General features: G+C 41.9%; 1 protein-coding gene across 1 annotated transcript in view; it reads left to right on the top strand.

Annotated features, from left to right (window-relative positions):
- The window catches only part of COL22A1 (collagen type XXII alpha 1 chain), a 251,184-nt gene that overhangs the window by 99,463 nt on the left and 129,013 nt on the right, over positions 1-22,708 (top strand). The window contains exons 13-17 of the mRNA XM_086877981.1: positions 12,804-12,857; positions 14,417-14,470; positions 15,740-15,793; positions 20,223-20,276; positions 22,406-22,450. Coding sequence (XP_086734107.1) covers positions 12,804-12,857; positions 14,417-14,470; positions 15,740-15,793; positions 20,223-20,276; positions 22,406-22,450 — 261 coding nt within the window. The remainder of the gene's footprint in view (positions 1-12,803; positions 12,858-14,416; positions 14,471-15,739; positions 15,794-20,222; positions 20,277-22,405; positions 22,451-22,708) is intronic.

Genomic DNA, 22,708 nt, shown 5'->3' on the forward strand with positions numbered 1-22,708 from the left:
AGCCAAACAGCATTGAGTGCCCAAACAAACGTGTAGGCTTGGAGGATGATGAGTTTATGGTCAGCTTGTTGTGTTTGTTTGGTACCTCTGCCACCTGAGACAGCTTGTTCTTATCTGCAGAAGGAGGGTTTGGAACCCAGGGTGTTTGTGCCCCATGTGCACCCAATGGCTCAGTGTCAGGGCTGTTGCTGATGCAAAGATTTATCAGCTATATGTTGCAGGCTTGATTAAAAAGAGAGCCTTGGGTTATAGAAGCATAAAATCATAGACTATCTCAAGTTGGAAGAAATCCATATAGATCATCTAATTCAACTCCCTGCTCCTTCCAGGACTACTTAAACTAAACTGTGTAACTAAGAGCACAATCCAGATGCTTCTTGAGCTCTGACAGGCTTGGGACTGTGACCAAGTCCCTGCACTGTCTGTTCCAGTGCCCAAGAAGTAGCCAGAACCACGGGGAGCAGGGCTGCAAGTGCCTGCAATGCCAGTTACCATCAAAGTAGAATAACCTATGAAATTAAAACCTTCCCAGAGAGGAGAACACTTGGAAGGAGAGGATTCATGTGTCTCCTTTGTTTGCCTGCTGCGCTGCAATGGCTGCATGAAAAGGAGTTCTTTTTTCCCACTTTGGCTGTGACAGCTTTGTTACCTTGATTTTTATGGGTATGAGCCAGTGCTGGAGAGCTGGATCAGAGATGCTGGACTTTACTAACAGCAGCCATCTGTGTGGTTGTTGCTGTGCATGTGCTGTGGCATCCTTTAAAAGGACGAGGCTCACATCCTAAACGTGGATGGAAAAAACTGGTCTCACCTTTGAAAAGACTGAGATGAGAAGATTAAAATCACCCCCTTACTGTAGTCTTGCTCTCCAGCTGTGCCAGTTCCAAACACCTGTCAGGCCACACTGTTGCCAAGTACTGTTTGTAGGGCATTTATGTGAGGTCTGAGGCATTTGTCAGAGGGAAAATCCTGTGCTTTTCCAGAAGCACAGGAGAGGTACTGGCCTTGCTTCTCCAGGTCATCACCTTGGTTATATCACCAAGTTAAAGCCAAAAGGATGCTTGTATTAGCATATATAACTTGTCAAGCACATCATTAGTGGTAAACCCCAAGATAATAGCAGCAAAAAACCTAATTCATGTTGGCATGAGGACTAGTGTGATTTTTAAACCCAGGAAACCCATGTGATGGTTCAAGCAGCAGCCTGGCATGTTCTGCCAGGCCTAAATAGCTCAGAGTGATTGAGGATGTTTTTTATGTACAGAAACATGCATATGCAGCCAAGTTATTGTGCACAGATATAAAAAAAGAAAACACCATAATGCATCTACAGGTGCCTTCGTAAACCACTCTCAAGTGGATTTCCTGGAGAGGTGTGATTCACCTATTGCTGCTCTGTATTGGATCTTAAATTTCCATTGTTGACTGGCATCTTTCAGCCCTTGGAGTTCTCAATCCCTTTCACATTAGATGTAGTCTGTCATATTTCTGCTCATAAATCTATGTCTGTTTACTGTGTGTTCCTTCACTTCTGCAAGCGCTTCTGTTGTTGAACTGATTATTATATGTGGGTAAGTATCCAATTCTGTAACATCATCACCATCAAAGGGAATGCTTTAGCTTTATTCTGGAGGTTATTCAAGTGGCTATCTGCTAAACCAGATGGCCTGATCCTGGAAGGGTTGTAACTCATCTTCAAATCTCTATTGATTCAAGAGGAGCAGGGGCAGAAGAGGAGTGAGGGCAGCAGGAGCAGCTGGAGAGCATTTTTGAGGATGATTCAAGCAAAACGGGGTTTCAGTAACTCGATCAAAGTCAGAGAATTCATGTCTGACAAGGGAGGCTCTGTAGAGCATGAGGTCTGCATTCCTGGGGCACAGCCATCCACATCATGAGCCAGCCCTCCATGTAAAATTTAACTGGGAGACTTTCAAAAACTTATGCCTTTGTCTTGCAAAGTACTGAGTGTTATGCACTGGTGCTGAGACAGCTGTCCAGCACCCCAAAGGCCAAGAGCAGTGAAAAGGCTCTACAGGTAGGAAGGTGCTTTACACAGGAAATGGGATGACTTTAGGGGGAATAAGATGCAAATCTGTCAAACTTTGAGTGATATGGAGATATTAGTGGGAAATTATTTTTTACTCTCTCTTCTGTTGTAAAACTGAAGGGGAAGAAAACCAAGCTCCCTGAAAGTGAGTTTAAAATTTACAAAATGAAGTTGCTTTTCATCCAGCAGGGATTGAAACACCTCTTTGCAGACTCTTCTGGAGGTTACAATTTTGTGTGCTTGAAACAGTGCATATGAGTTAATTACAGTAAACTCTAAACCTCTAGTGGGTACAAAGACATTCTCTGCTTCAAGATGTCAGTGGAGCTCTGCAAACTGTGATTTGTGACAGAAGGGCAGAAGGTTTGTGAAGTCTGCCATGAGGAAAACTGAGGCAGATGGGCCAGGAGCTCACTGCACCTTTGTCTTGACTGCTGGTAGCTGTTCTTAGACTTTTATACAACCCTTGAATATTCCTAACACCTTCATTGCCCAGAAAGGGACAGAAATTTCCAAAGTTTGTTCAGGGTTTAGGCCAACACTATTCACATGTGTTGAAGAAGAGTAAGAACCATGAAAAAAGGTGTCATGAAACAAGTGGATCAAGTGATCCCTACCATGATTTTTTTCCATAGGAAACCAATTAGTCATAGGAAAAAAGTCTAACCATGAGCACCCATCTTTTGCAGAGACGGTGGATGAAGGTTTCATTATGTTTTGCACTGGGACTTCCCTCACTAATAAGTTTCCAAGAGTACCCAAGCTTTCCTTTTGTGCTTTATCTGTTTCCCTTCACGCTAATAATCACACAGGCAGCAATGAATATGAGAAGCAACTTTAGTAGATTAAGTCAATATTCTCCTAGCAATTTTTTTTTTTCATGGTAATGACTCTGATAAAAATGCAGGAGGATTATTATAGTATTTCTAAGGAGAATAAAATCTCTGAAGTGGCTTGGCTTATTAGAGATGCAGTGACTGCAAGGCCAAGCATAGAAAAGAAAAGCAGGCAGATAGTTCAGGCTCCAGGCTAGACTGTAGGACATCCAGACTTGGAACTTGGCTCTAATGACCTTGAGCAAAGCAGCTAGTCTGTGTTCCCCTAGAATTAAGCTGAAGAGTCTCCTTCCCTCCAGGCCTGTGTATCTTGTCTACTAGATCCTTCAAACAAAGGCTTTGCTTCCCCTTCCCTTCTCTTCCAAATTGGAGTTATTGCCATTTTTAGGGCATCTGGAAAAGCTGTGGAAATCTGCTCTGTTAGATACAGTGTCCCCACACTGATCCCTGTGCTCTGTCTGCCCCGAGGCAGCTGAATACACAAAAAGCCTGACCTGAAAGCCCTGATGCATTTTTACCCCTGTGCTGTGCTGTCAGCAGGACTTACTAAATTAGCACAAGCACTGTGCCCTTAGATCAGGGCTGGCCAGCATCCAGCAACTTGGGACACAAGAAAAAGTGCCACAAAAAGTGCTACAGGCATAGCTGGAGTCTGGTGTTGGAGGCTGCTTCGATGGAGAAAGAGAGCTCTCTGTGTTTCTGAGGGATGCATTTTGGGACCAGGAGGATGGTGTGTGTGATTTGCTGGCAGTGTTTTAAACCCAAGGGCCAGAGGTGAAAGCTTGAAAACAACAGCTTCAGTACAGAGGGGGAGCAACCAACTTGAACATCTAACAGCAGGATGTGTTCTCTCAGCTCTTAAATGATGTGGGGCCTAAGCTTACATGAACCAAGAAATAGACCTTATTCCTGCAACTTCCAAATAAAACTAATTATCAGTTCAAGAGATATGTGTGTTCTTTCATTGCTGGAATGGTGAGCCCAGTGCAGGGAAGATGCTCCAGTGAGGTTACAGACCTTGCTTGGGCTGCCATGGTGGTCAGGTAGTGCCACCAAGTCCCCAAACTCACAAATGCCACCCAGTTTACCCCAGACTGGTGAGCTGAAGGGTTTCTCCAGAGAGGCTAAGGCAGAAGAAGGCTGCAGAAGCCTTGGGGAATCAGCATCCCCGCTGGCTCCTTCAGCGAGCACATCTTGACAGTAACAAAATGGGAAAACATCTCCAAGTTTAGAGATAATACTGAGTTGAAATTTGAAGACAAAACAAAACCCCAATGCCCTGTCACTGATGTTCCCTGGGGATAAGTGGCTATGGAAACGTTGCTTCCTCAGGGTTGTATGCTCAGGTCTTCTTATTTTATTGCAGAATAAAAGCTAATATGACTAAAACTGACCTGGTAATTCAAAGTGAAAGTACAATCTGCAGGGTTTTTATATATAAATGTTTTGGGTTTGTTTTTGATATGTTTTTTTTTTTTGTCTGGAACAAGTCTTTGGCTCTACCAAGAGCTGGTTAAAAGCACTTAACCTTTTAGTCCAGCACTTAAACATCTGTATAATAATACCTCATTCAGGCTGTCATGAAGTTCACTGGAGTTGTTCATATCTGTGATTTATTCTCAGAATCCTCATATTAAAAAGTAAGTTCTAGAAATGTTACTATCTGCCTTACTCAGTATGTTTTGAATCCTCTTGTGTATGTGGCCAATTTTGGTCTGCATGCTGAGTATTTTTGTGTCCCCTTAACTGTAGTTAAAGCACATTCTGCAGAGCTAAATAACCATGGTTTGATGGAGTTCTTTTTCTCAACCATAATTAGAGGGTTTTAGATAAATTCTGTGGGTTTCTGTGACCCAGAATAACAGCTGCAGATTGCATTAAACAACTGAAAGTCAGCTCACATACTTATTGTGATTGTGACAGCTTAATTCTCAGCAGTGTAAGAGTGTTAGTAACTTGGTTCCTTTTTTTTTTTCCCCCCTTACATAAACTTAGAAAACATGTATTTCTTTTCAGCATTGCCCCTTGGCTGGCAGGTACAGTGCTGGTATGCAATGACATCTACTGGCAGCCAGAAGTTTGCAAAGTCTCCAGCACTTGTTTCTTTAAAGGATTTCTCTGCCAAGATCCTCTAGCAGTGAGGAAAGGAAGTATGCAAGAGAGATTTGTTTCTTCTGAAAATAAATTCGAATGGGGGGTGGGAAAATAACACATTATCTTGATTCTGTAACTGATAAATCTTGTTGGAATGTGGGATGCTCCTGAGAGTGACATTGTAGTGGATAGGTATGGATTGTCTGCCTGTTAGGTGGGAAATAAACCAGCTTTCCCAGCAGTTTGGAGCACACCCTCTGACGTGCAGCTCCTCATCTCACGAATCACAGAGAGCTGAAGCATTACACAGAGTTGCTATCACTGGCCCATCAAAGGAATCCTCAGCATTGCCTGCCTTTCTCCCTGCTGGTTGATCTCTCTAGTTAAGCAGATGGGTGTTCCCCTTTTCACTGATGAAAGCTGTTGCTGTTCTTGGTTTTGTGACGGCTCAGCAGGTGCAGATACCTTGCTCATGGGCTCCCTGAAAGGGCAGGTAAGGGCAGCTGAGACAGGGCAGCACTGGATTTTATGCTGTTCTTAACTTGCTCAAGTGCAACTCTGGACAACTTTAATTTCCTGTTCTGGGTCTCTCACCCTTTTTCTTAAGCACTACCTCAAGATTTTGTGTCTCCTAAAGCCCACAAGGCCTTTTGTCCCTGACATTGACAGGAAGATGGTGTTCTGGGTCTCAGACCCTGCTGAGTAATGAATGTACACATAGTACTAAGTGCCAAATGAGGCAAATGGGAGGTTTTTCTCATGACAAAAGTTTGCTTTTCTGCTGAAACAGTGTGTGGAGCCTTAGTGGTTGTTATTTCAAGGATATTTGATACATTTGGAATTGGGAGTAGGTCTGGGTCTCTGGAGACTGTTCTTTTTGCTGTCCTTGTCACTGGCTCTGAAGAAGTTCTTGACCAGAGCTTTTCCCCTTCCCATACCTCAGTGTCCAAGTAAAATGGGAAGAAGGATCATGACCTTTGTCATAACCTCTGAGGTGAAAAATTCCTAGGGAGCAGCACCACTTAATAAATAAATAAATAAATAGCATAAAATCATAGAATAGTTTGGGTTGGAAGGGACTTTAGAGATCATCTATTTCCAACCCCTGTGTCTGGCTGGATCAAAGAGATTTATAGCTTTGGCAATGACTTGACTGAGCAGCCTCAGGTGTGTTTGGCAATGAACAGCAGTGCATCACTGCAAGTTATAAGCAGGTGGTGATAAGACTTTAGGCAGATGTTCTCTTCAGTCTGGGTGTGACATTTAAAGAGGTGTGGAGAGACGTTGCTCTTGCAAAGAGCCATGAGAAGAATGATCAGTGATTTGGCTAATTTATGCATCAGGGAGAGATTTAAAAAGAAGGAACTCCTCAAAGAGGAGAGGAATCATGGATTAGATGATAGAGTTAATCCTGAGGAAAAGCTTTGTACATATTTCAGGGAGGCACCAGAAGGTAGACCAAGAGGTGAATGTGGAATATCAGTAGCAGAAGATGGTTAAGAGCAGATCAACACCAGAGTTTGGAGTACTCTGACACATTACTCCTCTGCCTTAATGAGCTCTTCTTGGAGCTACTGAAATTGTTGAGGGGTGTGTGAGATCTGAAGCATCAGAAACTTCCCAGAAGCAGAGCAAATTGAATTTATAGATTATTCTTGCAAGAAAAAGTATCAACCAATCATCAACAAGACCAGAACCTTTTTCTGTGTACTTTTTATAGATGTAAGGACTTTAATTCATCAATGCCATGATACATGACTGGAACATTTTTCTGTTTAAATGAACACTTCCCTCTGGTACTTGGCAAGCTGTTTGTCTGGTCCTGAGTAATGTCAGGTGCTGGCAAGGAGCATCAATTTGTGCTTCAAGGCAAAGAAGTTTCTGGAGCAAAGTTATGTTTTTCATATTTTAAAATTTCTAAGATATGTGTCTTTAATTGAAGACCTTCTTGCCCCAATCATGCAAATGAGAAAAAAATGAACTTTTGGGATCTATTAGTCCGACTGTTCTAACAGTCAGATAATCTATTAGTCCTACTTCTGCAAACCCAACACATTGTAGTCTAGTATATTTGCAGCCTCATGCAGTGGGATTATAGTACTGATTGTTTCCAATTATATTTTACCTCCTATTCATTATGTTCAATCATAAATAGCTCTGCAAACTCTTGACTATTTCTTCATTTGGATATTTCAACAATTGATAGAGCAACTCCAGCTGTTGAACAGGAATATTTCAAATGGAAGAGCTCCCTCTTGTACTCCCCTGTGCTCCTCTCTGCTGCAGAGGTGCTTTTTTTGGTTACATTCTCCACTGATCAGCCTGGGTTGGAGATGAAGCAGAAGTTGAGGAGTTGTCAGGGATGTCTGACCACCCCAGTCTCTCAGCAATCAGTACTTAGGGAGGGAAGGAGTGTCAAGGTGGGGAAGCAGATAATGTGAAACTGATGGGCAGGATTCCGAGCACCAGTGACAACTTTGAAGTCTTTAGGATGTTTCTGTGTTATTCTGGACTCTACACTGACCTTGATTACTGTAGAGCTGTGCCACATAAGTGAGCTCTGATGCATCTTCTCTCCTGCAGTACCAAGTCACCTTATAGGTGACCATGTGTCGAATTAGTTACAACCCAGCTGTTGCTTTACCTATTTTTATGAAAATTTGGAGTGTCAGGTTTCTTGAGAGAAAGCTATTGTGGCATCTGCTCTCTCCAGAAGAACTGTGCTCATAAAATGGAGGGTCAAAAGGACCCTTCTGGTCTCATGGTGGGGGGGGTGCGGGTGGTCAATGACATTCAAGATAAGATTCAAGGGTTTAGAGAGCTTTTGAAAATTAATATCTCCTGGGAAAGTACCTCTTGGGGACAATTGATTTCTATATAATGAATTAAATAAAATCTTTCATATGTTTGAAATTCAAAAACCCCCAATAGTTATCATTTAAACAGTTGTTTGCACTGGGCTGGATTTCCTGATAGTCCTGCAGAACCTATGACTTCCACTGACCTCTGTGCTTCATGTCCACATTACCATTCTGCTTATTAAATCAGAATATAATACAGAGACCCAAAAGAGAAGATTTTCTTCATTTCTTTCTTCTTTACTGCAGCAAAGTCCAAGTTGAGATGAATGTCTTATTTTATGTTGAAGCATAAGATTAGGCCAGCTTTGGTGTCAAATTTGCCAAGATATTAACAGGGCTTTAGCATCATTAGGCTAATAGAATCCTGCATCTGGGAACTGGAGAATGGCAGTCATGCCTGGTCAGCAGCTTTTGAAAATGGAGCTAGGTGACATATATCCACTGCAGCTCTGCCTCTCAGTTGATCTGCAATCATTCCTGGCTTTTAATGAAACCCTGGTCTTTGCCCTGCCTCTCTAATTAAAAAAAACACAAAAAAACCCCAAAAAAACCCCCCAAAAATCCCAAAAAACCTCTACCTTAAAAATTAAAGTGTATTTCAATAAAACATTTATTATGTCATTGGTTGGTTCCATTGAATGGAGAAACCCTGAAAAGAAAGATATTGCATTCTTCCAGGCTATGAGGTGTCTTGGAAGTGTTCTAAGGCATTTGAACCTGAAGACCCCACTTAACATCTCTTCTGTCCTCCTACTTCATGTGACTCATCAAACACTGATAACAATTCAGTGTGTAACCATGGATCAGCAGTAGGACAGCTGCCCACCATCTTCTCATTTATTCTGCATGAACATCAAGCTGCCAAGTTAAATGCAAGCCAAAGAGCCAAGAGAAATAATAAAATATGGTTAAGGCATTGACCTGGTTCACAGGAAGTCTGGAGTGAGTTTCTCTCTTGCCCCAGAGTCTGGGACCTTTTGTCTGTCCTCTGTATTGTTGTAGCTCCGACTGATTGCCCTCAGGAGGTGACAGCAATATTACAGTACTGCTGTAACCCCCTTCTCATTTCACAGTGTTGCTGTGAAGTTAATTAACAAAGGAGAGAGAGGGGTGTTAATGGTGAAGTGCCACCACTCCACAGTTCCATTTTACTTGTTTCCATTTCATCTTACCCAATAGTTCTGTTTCTCTTTGATTCTTGCTATTTTGTCTCCTGCTTTGGCTCTAGACACCCCAGTCTGTGCAGCTGCCAACATGCTGAGTGTGTGATTCATGGGGTTCTGCTTGGCAGATTTTTTGCAGGTCTCCCAATGACACCTCCATTGACATTGTGTGACAGGGTTAGAAATTTTAATTTCATACCAGGATTAGAAAATTGGCACTTTTGTGTGAGATGTAGGCCAGTTTGGAAGATAAAATAAATAAAATGCATGGAATTGACCTTAGAGTGATCTGTCTTCTTTTGTCTGGTCTGTATGCTGAAGGAAGAGACCAGTGATTTACTTGAATTTGACAGGCAAATGAGAATCTAACCATGTGTTTTGGAGACTTTTCCCCTTTTTTTTTGTTTTTTGTTTAGTTTGCTATATTTTCATTAACATAGGCCACAACCCAGAGTTTCAAATAAAATGTGTGATTATAGGCCACAGCTGTTCTCAAGTTAGAAGAAATATTTGTAAACTTGGCAGCTGCTTGAGGAGCTGCAAATGGAGAAAAGAAAAACATTTAAATTTGAGTGGGTTGCTTAAAAACATCACTGAGGAATTTTTCCTTTATGTGCTTCTGATGTCTCTCTAGGATCAGGTAATACTGAATTGTTCTGTCTCTACATCTCTCCTTAAACCTGCAGATTCCTTCCATCTCTGTTTTAGGTCTTTCAGAAAAAAAAAAAAAAAAAGAAAATTATGAGGTTGGATATGGCAAAATCTGTGCACTAGTTTTTCCCACTCTGATGTAATATATCATCTAGCAATTGAGGTTATTTTTTTTCTGTAATTTCATTATCTCCACTCAGACATAGCAGGACCTACATAGGATGTTGTACTGGTTTTGGCTGGGGTGGAGTTAATTTGCTTCCCAGGGGCTGGTAGGGGGCTTGTTTTGGATTTGTGTTGATAATACAGAGATGTTTTTGTTATTGCTGAGCAGGGCCTGCACAGAGCCAAGGCCTTTTCTGCTTTCTGTACGGCCACACTGGGGAGGAAATTGGGGGTGTGGGGAAGGTTGGGAAGAGACACAGCCAGAACAGGCGACCCAAACTGACCAAAGGGATATTCCACACCACATGACATCATGCTCATACAAACTCATCATATATAAAGTGAGGGGAGGAAGGGGGGAACATCTGCAGTGATGGTGTTTGTCCTCCCAACCATTACTGTGATGGGGCCCTACTCTCCTGGAGCTGGCAGAACACCTGCCTGCCCATGGGAAGCAGAGAATTAATTCCTTGCTTTGTTTTGCTTCTGGGCATAGCTTTTGCTTTCCCTATTAAACAGTCTTTATCTCCACCCATGAGTTTTCCAGCTTTTACTCTTCTGACTCTTTCCCCAATCCCACTGGTGGGGGAGGTGAGAGTGGCTGCTGGCTAGGGTTACACCATGGCAAATGTGGATATAATTTGGTCACAGACCAAAAACATATGGTATTCCATAAACTGTGGGGTAGTGGGGCTCACTGTAACCCAAGTGAGGTGAAGTTTTGCACGACCTACAACAAATTAAGGTACATGTGCATATGGTGAGTATGGAGGGATCACTAATCTGGAGCTGGCATGGTCTGGTAAATCCATAGGATGCTGATGTACCAGGAAGAAACCCTTCCTCAAATATAGAAATGGCATAATTCTGCTGATGTACACAAACTAACAAAGAAACCTCTCTGGGTGTGTCTGTCCTTACCCAGATCACCTATAATTTTTCTTTTTTTGGCTGAAGCTGAGAGTAGTATTTTTATTCTTCATCACCCCAATATTCTCTCTGCAGCAGCTGAGATTCACCTGTGCTTTGAAGTTCCTCATGATGTGGCATTTCCTTTGGTCCACTGAGTCTGGACAACCCATGTGCCCATGTGAGCCCTGCTCTGAGAGCCCCTGCAAGAACAGAAGTTGTGGTTACCCCTTGCTTAGTATACATTGTGTTGCTGTGAATGCTTCCATTTAAAAGCAAATACAAAGAAATTCAAGATTCTGTCCTTTTTACTGAATTCTGGTTAAACTTTTTGCTTTCAGTATGGCTCAGAAAACCCTCCTAATTTTCTTGCAGAATTGTTATCAATTCTTTGAGGAACGAAGGATGGAGTTTTCAGAGTGACTTTTCTAGTGCTGTATCCTCAGAGCTTGCAGTATGTCATTTCGTAAGAACTTCCTAAGCCAAGCTTATCTGTAACTGCAAATGGTGTATTTGTAACTGCAAAATACCTCACAGGTACCACTACCTGCACATTCAAGTTTTTCTTGGACTGAGTAAATAGATGGACTCTACCTAGGAGGTCTTTTCCACCCTTAATGATTTTACTGGAAGTCAGCAGGAGGGGCAGAAGTAGGAGCTCTTCCCACTGAGGGTTGTTAAACCTGTCTCTAGAGTCCAGGTTCTGTGCAATTTTCTCCTTGGATAAAAACTGGAAAAGCTGGTGGACACTCTCCTGTCCTGCATGAATATTTCTGTGAGCACTGTGCTTCAAACTTATTGTCTGCTCCTAGGATTAATTTGTTCAGGTTTGCCAAGCAGTTGCTATTTCATGACAGAAAAAAAAAAGTAAAAATAATAAAAATGGCAAGAGAAGAAGCTAATTAAGTGGACCTTATGCAAACTCCTTTTGCTTTGCATAGGAAAGAACAAAAATTGTTCTCCTACCTGTGTGACATACTTTGCCATGGAACAGCAGTTCCTTCAAGTTATATTGACCTCTTAGAGCAAATGATTTCCTCAAAAATCACGTTTGCTATTTGATGAGTTTTCTATCTCATTAGAGAACCATTCAAATATAGCAGAGCTGATTTTTACCACCAGCTGCATTGCAAATTCTGGAGTGCTTCATGAAGGTTCAGTTAGCAAGAAATGTGATTATAAAGGTAAAGACTTTAATTTGCATATACAGGACAGATGCTTTTCATATTTTATCTTTTGTTTACCTTTAAATACCAACTAAATAAATAAATAAGGCTGGATTTTGATGCTGTCTGTTGTCAGAGTAGGGAACCTTGCCCTAGGAATAAATCCATCTAAGTCTGCTAGACTAGACTTACAGAAAAAGGTAATAAATAAGATTGCATGTGGTAGGATTTGGCCTGAATTTATCTACATATTTAGGTGGTCCTTGTGTATATGCATACAACTTGGAAACATATGCATCAACTTTTTAGCCAATTTAATGCTATTGCAAAAAGGATTTTTCTGTCCTAGTGAGTTTTTTACAAAAGCAGATGGGGAAAAAGATCCCAGTCTTTTGTCCTAATGAGAGTAGCTAGAGGGAAAAAGAAAACACCACATTTGAATTTTCCCAAAATTTTCCATGTCAGTTTCCATGCCATTTATTTTAAAAAAATTAAAAATATCCATGCCTTTGGGAACTTGACATTGTAGTAAGTTGGCCATATCAAACTTCAAGTTCTTATGCCTTGGAATATGGCAAGAGGAGACTTTCTCAGGGAGGTGTTGCTATGCTTCAAATACTTTTTTTTAACAAGTGTAGGTCTCTAATCTTCGTCTTAGAAAACTTCTGTTGTGGATGGTAATTACAAAAAGGAAGGGAAGGAATGCAGTGGAATGGAAAACTGAAAGCTAATCTGTTTAAATATGAGCAAGTTACAGGTGCTCAGGCAATGCTGCCACAGCATTGTTACAGTGAGGGTGAAAATCTGGACTCAGCTCTCAAGAGGTGACAAGTGCAATCTCTAAAGTACACAGATATACCACAGAATGATATGGCATTTGATATGAGGTATTTTTTCCATTGGTATTGTAGGGTGAAGAAGGCTTTCCTGGCTTTCCTGGACTGAAAGGGGATAAAGGAGAAAAAGTAAGTCCAAGTCTTTATTAATTATACTCTGAAAAGTTTAAGAGTTTATAAAGCTGTTGTGGAAGTCTAATGAAAACTGACCCTCCTCTAAGTCTTTTGTTTTACCTCTGTATTACATTTTGTTTCATTTTGTGTAAGCAAGGTGCTCAGAAAAGGAGATTGTGATGTTGTGCTGTCATTCATCAAAGTGCAGCTCAAAGTTTTTAAACGTATTGTTGATGCTCAGCCACATTTGACAAATGTGTGGAGAGTTCAAAGGCATGAGATTTGACTAAACTTTGTAAAACTCCAAAATACACAAATGTAATAGAACAGGAACTCAGTGCTAATGCACACAGAAACACTAGAGGCTCTTCAGTATGAGACACAGAAAGCCAAAGATTGCTATGCCTTTACTTGCACAGAACATAAATAACTTTTCTACTGTGGTGGCTTTTAGCTGCTTACAGTGTCATCATCTTAAAAAACCCCCAAAAATTAAATCCAGTACTGAGCTAATTTTGTAGACTAGTATTTACTTTGGACACATTTGTTAGAAATCCCTTAATCAAATCCTCATTTGCAGGAGGAATTTTAGGAATTTAAACTTTTCCCACCTCTTATAAAATAGCAAATGTTCCAGACCACAAGGCAAGATGCCCTTCCAAGTAACACACAACAAACCAGCCCTGTACAGTCACAGCCTACAGTGGCAGCTTGCAGTGCCTGTGTCTGTTTCTCACTTGAGCCTTTTTTTATAACAAGCCTAAGACAAAAGGGCTGCAGTGCCTAGAAGTGAAAACACCAAGCCAGTTCCTCATTGTGTGTTGACTTGCCTGTTGTTTGTTCCACTCTCCAATCGTTCTTTAAATTGACAGCTGCAGGCAGCAAACTTGCTTTTTCTCCACATTTGCTGCCATTCCTGTTAGCTGGGGAGCTACCAATCTCAGCATATTTAGTTCCATTCATCCTGGTGCAGAGGAAAATTTAAAATGGTAAAATTTTGAATTTAAGTGGTGTTTGGCTTTCTGTTTCTTTGTTTTCTACACCTTTGCATATTCACAGTTCTGGGACTCACTTCCCAGTGACCAGGGTAATTCCTGAGAACTGTTTGAATATATCAGGCTTCCTTTCTGTGTGCTTTTAGGCTTACTGCTTATGTATATTATAGCTTTGCCTAGAGGCTTCTGAGCTTTGGGATGAATGCTGTATAATCAAGTAGGAAAAAAAAATTAAAAATTCAATTCTAGAGACAATGGAACAGTGAAGAGAGAAGCTAAGAGAAGATGATGTGATAACGTTAAGATGACTCAGTTGTTATGTGTCTAATTAGCTCCAGAGCTTCTATATTAATTTATTCTTAAATGAGTTAAGTGGACGAGAGTGCCTAACTCCTCATTAGCAGCTCATCAATCATCCCTAGTGTGTTAATGTCAGCAGCAACTCCTCCAGAAACTGTAAATAATAAATGTTTATGTTGAAATATTTCTCATTTCTTATTCTTCTCTAGATGCTCTGCTCGTGTCACTGCACTTGCAGCAGGTGTTAATGCTGTGCTGATGATAACTCTCTTGTTACAGGGATCCCTGGGCTCACCTGGCCCCCCTGGGAGGGATGGAGCAAAAGGAGAAGCCGTAAGCCTTTTTTTTTCCTCCCATGTAATCCTGCTTTTCCGTGTGAGGCAGGCAGTGGGAATCAATCTGCCTTGAGTGGAACATGTCTGGGGAGTTTGTGTGGTCGTTTTAGGAGCAGCAGAAACAAATGGCAGGAGGTTAATAGCCTCAAAACTCTCCCTCGTGTCTGCAGCCAAGGCAGGTGTCCTATGGATTAACCATGGCTGGAGGCTCCAGGGCAGCTCTGTTATCATCCATTAAGGAGAGAGAGGGAGCAGCCTGTGGTTTGGGACCTGCCAGTAACTAGCTGCAGCTGCAGGGCCTGGCCACTTCTTTTATGGCTGGCAACGAGTCCTTGGCTAGTAGAGACAGCAAAGGTGCAAGGGACTGTCTTATGTTTCCTCAGCAGACATGGGCTGGAGAAATTGGAGTCTTGGTCACAGAAGAAAAGATCTCAACTCCTCTGGTGCACTGATAAAAACTAAGAGAAGAGGAGGAGGGCATAGTTAGTTCAAGGAAGGATGCAGTGTACCAAATACTGCCTGTAAGAGGAACTGCAGTTGAAAAACAAAACCACAACTGTTTTCCAGTATCTCACAGAATTGTGTTTTAGAGCCTTACACCTTTTCCCCTGCTTGATCACTATTCCTTAGAAACATCTTCAACCTGATGTTGAACCTTCACCATGTCATTCACTGTCCCTTTGTGGCAGTCACTTGGTGGCAATTGAAGGAGTTTGGGAAGAGATTCTCTGGAAGGCAGGTACACACAAAGGCAGTGACACACACTAAAAAAGATCTTTTCCTTACACCCTGTTCCTTTGTTCCACAATTGTCCTACTTTGAAAAAACTGTGACAATTTTTCGATATTGGTTCCAGAACTGATGCAATTTCATCACATCACACGTGGCATGGGATTGGACAGTGTTGAACTTGCAGAATTCCTTATAGGATGTGTTCATACACTGCAAGGTGACAATTCAAGAACAAATGAATTATGCTGACACCAAGGAATCCATCTTTGCATGCTGTATGCAGTGCAAGCTGTTCACAACTTAGGGAACTCATTTTTTACTGGTTGGTTGTGTTTTGAGAGGAGATGGAGAACTGCTTCACTTTTCATTTTCCTTCTTTCTGCTTTCATTTTTGTGAGGAAGACACATTGTAAACTTTCAGATCTCTGTATAATGGCACTCAGGACTGTCAATGCATGTACTGACTATTTTGAGCTATCCTAGCCTTTATATATAAAAGATTTGTGTTTACCAGCAATATTTCTGTTGCTTGCAGGGTGAACCAGGACAGCCAGGAGTATTTGGACTGCCTGGGCCAGCAGGTCCAAAGGTAAACTCTCCATTTCTTGTTTACATGGGCAGGCATATTTTTTTCACTGACATTTTATGTTTACATAGTTTGAATTATTCCTTGTTCATGACATTTGATATTCTCACTGGTGAATGAAAAAACTCAAAATGCTCATTTTCATCAGGGGTCTGCTAAAATATCAGCATTTATGCAAAGTGTGTGAAAAGAAGAAATAAGTTTTGTTCAGTCAACAGCATAGTAGGAGAAGGTGAAGAAAACATGTTTTGGGGCACATAAGCCTTTGTGTCATGTCTTCAGTAGCTTTCTCAACTTTCACTAAGATGCAGATGAAAACTATTATCCCTACTCTATAACTTGAAAAAAAGATCATGTAGAGATCCTATCCTGAATGTTTCTGCCTATTTTGGGAGCTCCAGTTTTGCACCAGTGAGCAGAGCCTGAGTGATAGAGATCTTGACTCAGTGCTTATATCACTGGGTTTGCTTCAAACAAGGTGCTTCCGAATGCAGATCTGGTGAGACTTAGCTGAGCATCAGAAATGAGAATTTTGAAGAAGCAATTCTTTAACCTCCTTTCAAAGTGTCAGCTCTCCCTGCCTCATTCTGTGGTTATTGAGGGGATAAATACCCCTCAGGTGGTTTCAGCCTTGTTGTTATAACACAAAAAGTAGACGGTGCATTGTGACAAAGATGTTTTTAAGGGTATCACGCACAGCAAGTTCAGCTCATCCTGTGAAAGGTGCTGCAAGGACAACATTGATGTCCTTGATTGCCTGAATTAACTTCACTCAGTTCTGTTCCTGTACAAGCCAAGGCCTTTGAATATCTCATCTTTCTAGAAGAGCCATTTCTAGTCACCTAAATCTCACACTAAGTTCACTGAAGCCATTATCCTTATACAGGAGTTAAGTACCTCAGCACCTTTCTGGATGCAGCCTGTGACTGTCACTTGGCTCTGTATGAGAGGACTTGATGAAGCAAGTCAAACTCAGGTCCTCCGTGTTCCTCAGCTATGCAGAGCCCTGTCTCCAAAATGTCCCTGTGTTTTTGCATAGAGGGAAATTCACCCTTTCCCAAAGTCCCATCAGGAGGGTATCAGAACTCATGAGGAGTTTGCAGATTAGCAGAAATACTTGGCAGCTGTCCCAGGGTTCTTTGTGGAAACCATATTGGCTTCAGCAGGGGATGAGTGACGCGCAAAGCAGGGCTGGGCCAAGCTGAATGGAGGCACACTGAATATCTTGCCCTTCAGTGGGATTTGGATCTTGGATGAAATGAACTAAATTTATCACTCAGAAATGTTTTTTAGCTGCATCTCTACTATCAAGTAAATAAATACATATTTTCTCTCTGTCCTGCATGTCTCATGTAGTAGAATTACAAACCAGCAGGCTATATGATGCTCTATGTGGTATGAGCTTCCCCACACTTGCTTTGCAGAGCTTTTACAAACCAAGCTAAACTGAGGCACCTACATCTTCCTCAAGATGGACTTGATCCTGCTCCCTATTGCCCACCAGGTTCTTCAGGAATGTGCAATTCAGCCAATTACTCAGGCAGTGCTGAATAGAAGGAGTTGAGATCTTCAGGGCAGGTGGGGCTGGACCTAAAGACATCTGACTGGACAGTGCCAGGTGCTCTCAGGGAAGACATGAGCTTGGCCAACCCCAGCCTCTCATAGTGCCTAAATAAAAAATTATTGTGTGTTTTCACAGTGACTTTCAGTTACCTCAATGTGTGCATTGGCTGTGTACAGTGTCCTTGAGCTGGATTCTGGCCTGAGCTATTTTAAGAAATAACCCTGACTTGCTGACAGGGCTTTAAAATCTGAAATATGAATCCACACTCCTTTAGACCTCAGTGTAAAGCCTGAGAACCTGGTCAACATGCAACAAGTTGTATAAGGATGGGTGGAGCTGGCAATTAGAGAGGTCACATCTCCAATTACTGGTGTAATGATTATTTAAGGGGTTTTTGCCAGATCAGTTATTTTTGTCATCAGCATCAATACAGCAGCTCTGGACTTTGCCCCAGGCTCCATGGAGAGCAACCTTGCAGTTTCTGTGATTGGTTGGGTTGTGATCCTTCCTGTCTCAATCCATCTTCATTAGCATTGAGCCAGGCAAGCCCAGTGTGTGCTCAGCAATGATACCTGTGCCCCAGGAAATTCAGCCCCTTGTTTATCTCCTTGGCTGAGGAGCCTTTTGCTTCAGTGGGAATTGCCAGCACTTTCTTTTAAGAAGTTGTCTTGTACTTTTTAACTGTGTGAAGCTTCCAGTAGCACAGATAAGAGAACTCCAGACTTCTGGTAATGGAATTTCAGTCCAAAGAGTTACAGAAATGGCCTCTGAGCCCATTAGGTTCATGTATAGGTTACAGGAATGAAATGGCCTTGGTATGTCATCCCTGGTTTTACTTCTCAGTGATGTCTCCAGGGGGGGAATTGTTCCTAGCTCAGTGTCTTCAGCATAAAACTGCAGGGTTTGGAATGATGCTTTTCTTTTTCATCAGACTTAAGGGTAAACTTCTTTGTTCCCCGAGAATGATGTGTGATTTTGCTGGTTACAATCTGGACACAAAGAAGAGTTATCAAAATCAGCCTTGTGCTGAGGTGTTGGAGCTTCTGGTTACAGGTGTCTTGGTAGCCTGAGACAGCAAGAAATATTCACTGCTCAGTGGGGAGAACTCCCACATAAATGTGTGGGACTTGGCAGGTTAATTTAAATGGAATAAATGGGTCCAGAGAGAAATGGCCATATCTCAGATTGTTCATTGTACAGTGTTATAGCAGAGAAATAAAATTTGGATTTTTGAGATCAGACCCTTTAGCCTGCAATATCCTTCAGCAAATACTCAACCTTTTCCTTAGTTTTTCTCTGCTGTATCTCTAATAAAAGGATAAAGAGGTTTTTTTTGTGGTTGTCATTGCTGTGGCACAGACATAGCTATAGCATTCCCATCTGAACTGACAGTTATCTGCACTTAATAGAAAAAGCAGAGGGAGAGCAGAAAAAAAAAATCAATCCTTTGAAATAAAATGTATTAGGTAAGAGCTTCATTTTGACAAATTTCCTTCTTCCTTTCACAAGCTGTCGAAGGTCTCACGCTTCTCTGGTTTACCAGACATGATCTCAGCACAGGCCTTGAGTGGGTTCAGCACATCTCATCCAGACAAACCCAGTTTCTCTCTAACACTCTGCTGAGTGTTACACGTTTTATGTAACAGCACTGAGTTGGACTTCTGTAATTTGGACAACCTGGAGCAGGACTCTGTTTCTCTTGGGGTTTTGCCTAGACCTTGGTAGCAGTGTTTTTCTGCAGGCTGAATGAGAGATTTAGGTGCATGCCTGCTGCTCTCCCTCTGATATTAGAAGACTTCCTGACCTTGCAGAGGTTCTCACATGTCTGATCTCAGAGCCATCTTTGCTTGTGCTTGAACCCTACTCTTGTTAACCTGCACTGAGGAAAAAAAGCCTCATTTCTGCTACTAACTAATTGCAAACACATCTTGCATTTTTAATTTTGTTATCTTTCTAATATGAAACTTCTATAAATACAAAATGTAGTAATTATTTTAAAAATATTTCACAATAATATCTCTATCTGTTTTGAAGCCTTATCCATTAGTGTGAGATTAGTCACACCCAATTAGTGTGAGGCAGGAGTTAGACAGATGAGGGTGGTGGGAAAGGGGAAGTGATGTAAGTAAGAAAATAATCAGACAAATAGATGATATAAAATGTTAAACCAGTTCTCTAGGTTAACCTGCCAGGCCCAGGCTGTCTTCATGGGACAGCTCTGAGAGTTGAGCCTGTTCAGCTGATGATGCAGATAATTTCCAAGCATTATAAGACACATTAAGGGCACGCTGTGAGTACTCTCCATTACAGTGTATCTTCTCCAGGGCGAGTCAGTGCAAAGGCAGCTGAAGGAATGATGAAATGTGCCTGACCCTCTTGCATTTTTTCTTATCAGTAAGAATAAACATTGGAAAATTTAGTTCTGATCTGTTTCTTTGCATTTACTCTTCAAAACATATAACATTTTGAAGACTGTGGTCACTTTGCAGCAATGTATACCTTTCCTTTTCTCCATTAACCCTGTGTTCAGGAGCCCCAGCAGGTGTTGTGTGCAACAACTGACATTGCCAAACCTTCTGAAATAACCTGTAGAGTAACCTGTATGGGACAGTTTGCCTTTGTAGTTTAAGCCTGAGAGCAGAAGGAGAAAACTTGTTAATATCTGAGGGGACAAAGGAAAATACTGGAGTGTCAGTCTGGGTAAGCAGTTGGAAAGTAAGACATTACTCCTGTATTAGCACTGAGAGAGTCAACAAGCCTCAATGTAAGCCTGCAAGAGCAACTTGCATTTCTGACTAACTAATTTTATTCTTGGTATTTTATATGAAAAAAATTCTGGTGGTTTACTGTATCTCAATTCCTTGCCAGGGATCCGAGGGAAAACAGGGTCCTCCAGGCATTAAAGGCTACGTAGGTGCACCGGTAAGTCATGGCTTTTGTTCAATTTCTAATGCTCTAGAAACTTTCTTTCCTTTTTCAGTGTGTTCTGCCCAGATATATTTTTTTATTATGAAGCAGTCTATAGTCTGTCTGACCACTTACCTGCACTATGTCCAAGTGGTGAAATTTTCTTGACTTCACCGAGTTTCTTCTGTCTTCATTAAATGAGAACAGACCTGTAGCCAGTAGAGAGGTGTCAGCAGAAATGACTTGATTACTGGGATAGCAGCTGGTGATTTCTTGATGCTCCCACTGTAATGCAATTGCTTTGGTCTGTGATGATGCTGTGATGATGCTGGTCTGTGATGATGTGTGATTGATATGGTGCTTGAAAACTTCATCAGAACACCAAAGAAAAAATACCACCTCTCAGCAAATTTTCAGTCACATTTTCAAAGCTCTCAGTGAATAGCCTTTGGGCTCAGGGACAAACCTGCATTGAATGAACAGACAGCGAGACCAAAATAAATTAGATTCTTTCCAGTTAGCACCTCTGTCTTGTGGTCTCAGCTTGGTAAAGCAGCCTTTTAACTGGTGTTGGAAAGGCTGTCTGGATTTTCTGAGATTTGATGACCCAGATGGAACTCACCTCCCATAGGCTGGGGAATAAAAGGATTCTGAGCTGTCCTGCCAAGAAGTACTTGGGGTACTGGTGGATGAAAAGTTATACATGAGCTGGCAGTGGGCACTCACAGCCCAAAAGCACCATGGGAAGCAGGTGAAGGAAATGATTCTGCTCCTCTGCTCTGTTCTGGTGAGACCCCACCTACAGTGCTGCATCCATCACTGGGGTCCCAGCACAGAAAAGATTCATGGACCTCTGAGAATGGGTCCAGAACAGGGTCATGGAAGTGCTGGGAAGTCTGTAGCAGCTCTCCTGTGAGATAAGGCTGAGAGATGAGGTTGCTCAGTCTGCAGAAGGCTCTGAGGAGATCTTAATGTGGCCTTCCAATATTTAAAAGATGCCAAACCTTTTAATGAGGGCATTAAAAGGTTGTGATAGGACAAGGGATAATGGTTTTAAAGTAAAAGGGGTTAGATTTAGGTTGGATATAAGGCAGCAAGTTTTTACTATGAGAATGGTGAGACTCTGGAACAGAGTCTGGCGAGATGGTGGATGCCCCATTCTTGGAAACATTCAAGGCCAGCTTGGACTGGGTTCTGAGCAACCTGCTCCAGTATAAAATAGCCCTGCCCATTTAGATGATTATGCATAATCATCCTGAGGGCAAAATATACCCAGGCATGGAGCTTTCATTAGCTTGGAGGTAAAACTCCACTATAGTGCAGAGTAAACTGAAGTTTAAATTATTACACCAAGAAGCACTATATGCTTTGGCAGTTTTAGAGAGGTCCCTATTGTCTGAGCCTATTTGCCTCTCTACAGCTATAAGCTGATTGCTCAGTTTCTACAATACAGGTAAGGTATTTACATACACACAGGGTGTTTGCTGAGCCAAGGGAAGCTGAAATCCCATTGTGCCCATTGAGTCGATTGTGCTAGCGCCACATCAAACCGAGCTCCAGCAATGTTTCTGGTGTAGCTGGGAGGAGATGAATTATGCAGTCCTGAGGAACACTGGCATTGGATTCACAGCACAAAAATGTGCTGGGCCCCCAGGACAGAATTCATCTAACCTTTGCCAGTTCTCAAAACTACCTGCTGTCTGTCTGGCTACTGCATCCAAACCCACCAGGAACAGTAATTCTTACTTGTTTATGCAATAGGTTTTCTCATCAGTATTGTCCTTTACCAAAGTTCTCATTGTTTACAAGAAACTTGAAAAATGCAGAGCATTGGTTGTTTTCCAGACCATCTGCAGCTGTGGTGTGTTCCCTGTCCCTCCACTCTGCTGTTGGCAGGAGGGTCATGTGTCTGCAGGCAATATAATATTACAGATGTTCTTGGGCTCACAAGTGGTCCCTGCTCTGTGAGTCTGCTTAGATCATGCCTGAAGTCAACTTTGAGGACTGGCAACACAGAAAATGTCCTTGAGGTTCACTTGAATAGATTGTGCAGATGTGCACACTGATTTTGTGACTAATTAGAGGAGGTAACTATGCCTCTACTTGGATTTAGCTTTATAATCTTTGTCTATTTTTATTTTTAGGGTCTACAAGGAGAAAGAGGAGAAAAGGGAACACGAGGAGACAAGGTATTCCTGCTGCATGCTAGAAAAAAACAGGCTTTTCCTTTGTCCATTAGGTGAGGTGGACTACCAGGCCAGCAGCTCTGGAGAGGAATGGAGTTTCCTCACCGCTGGACTTCCAAGTGCTCTCCACCTCCCACGGGTGTGCTGGAGGGCTTTCAGGATCTGTGCTGTCTACTAAGCACACATTTAGGGACTTCTTGTGTGTATGTAGCCAGGGATGGAGGAAAGAGAGGAGGAGAAGAGTGGAGGCTGCCAGTGTGG

This window comes from Cyanistes caeruleus, chromosome 1, assembly GCF_971803275.1.
Source record: "Cyanistes caeruleus chromosome 1, bCyaCae1.hap1.1, whole genome shotgun sequence".
Classification (NCBI taxonomy): domain Eukaryota; kingdom Metazoa; phylum Chordata; class Aves; order Passeriformes; family Paridae; genus Cyanistes; species Cyanistes caeruleus.